The sequence below is a fragment of the Anoplopoma fimbria genome, unplaced genomic scaffold, assembly GCF_027596085.1.
Source record: "Anoplopoma fimbria isolate UVic2021 breed Golden Eagle Sablefish unplaced genomic scaffold, Afim_UVic_2022 Un_contig_6087_pilon_pilon, whole genome shotgun sequence".
Taxonomy (NCBI): domain Eukaryota; kingdom Metazoa; phylum Chordata; class Actinopteri; order Perciformes; family Anoplopomatidae; genus Anoplopoma; species Anoplopoma fimbria.
In genome coordinates this window covers 360-1,507 of record NW_026549385.1, presented here as the reverse complement: position 1 = coordinate 1,507, position 1,148 = coordinate 360, and the positions used below count along the sequence as shown (strand labels likewise).

Sequence of the window (1,148 nt, the reverse complement as noted above, 5' to 3'; positions counted from 1 at the left end):
TATGTCTTTGTCAAACATTATTATAAACTAATTATACTGAGAGATGAGAACAGTAAACATTAATTCTTCATTTTCACCAAACAGTAATCGAGATTGAGGAGGAGTCAATGCAAAACTCAGATGTCTTCCAGCTCTACTTATGTGACTGCAGAGGAGGACAGAGAACAGTGGACACACAGTTCAACATGATGGACTATAGGACAGGACTGCTGCTGTTAACTATCTGCTGGGCAGGTGAAGATGAAGGTCTTGAGTTAAATCTATCTTGAAAAGTTACCAACTTAAATAAGTGACTCATTTTTGGTTTGTCTTTCCAGGTGTTGATGGTCAGACTCTGACAGAATCTGAACCAGTGGTTAAAAGGCCTGGAGAATCCCACAGATTGACCTGTACAGCATCTGGATTTAACTTTAGTAGCTCCTATATGAACTGGGTCAGACAGGCTCCTGGAAAAGGACTGGAGTGGATTGCTTTTATATACACAGGCAGTAGTCATATCTATTACTCCCAGTCAGTCCAGGGTAGATTCACCATCTCCAGAGATGACTCCAGCAGTAAACTCTATCTACAGATGAACAGTCTGAAGACCGAGGACACAGCAGTGTATTACTGCGCCAGAGATACACAGTGAGAGACAATAATAGGAGAGTCATTCAAAAACTACTTCCTCTATTCATCACCACGGGGAACATTCAGTTGTCTCTGTGTCTCTATTTCTCAATAACTAAAGCTTATTAAATTATGTTTATAAGTGTTGGGAGACTGGGTCCCTTCATGTGTCTCAATGAATCATTTTGGTTACATAAAAGTATATAGCTTCAACATGATTTACACATTGTTAACCTTTTTTTTGTAGAAAATGATTTTCCTATACGTAACAAAATCCAAACAAAATCCTGAAATTACAAACATAAGAAAAGGAAAAATATTACTTTTCCAGAAATGTTTCGATATTACAGTTTTTCACAATTGTTAACACACCTTTCTCAAAACGATAACGGCTTTCTCAAAACAAATCTCTTAACTGTTCACAAAATGGAACTTGTGTTTTCATTTGGTACACACAGCCATATTTTCAAATGACACACACATACCATTCATTGAGTACACACAACTAAGCATTTGCTGCACACTACCAAGCATTTACA

At 37.4% G+C, this 1,148-nt stretch overlaps 1 gene segment (V, D, J or C); it reads left to right on the top strand.

The window, feature by feature from the left end:
• Nucleotides 1-158: 158 nt before the first annotated feature.
• On the top strand, nt 159-656 carry LOC129114747 (immunoglobulin heavy variable 3-21-like). The segment is given in 2 exon segments: nt 159-234; nt 318-656. Coding segments are annotated over 2 exon segments (363 nt in total).
• The last annotated feature ends 492 nt before the right edge of the window (nt 657-1,148 follow it).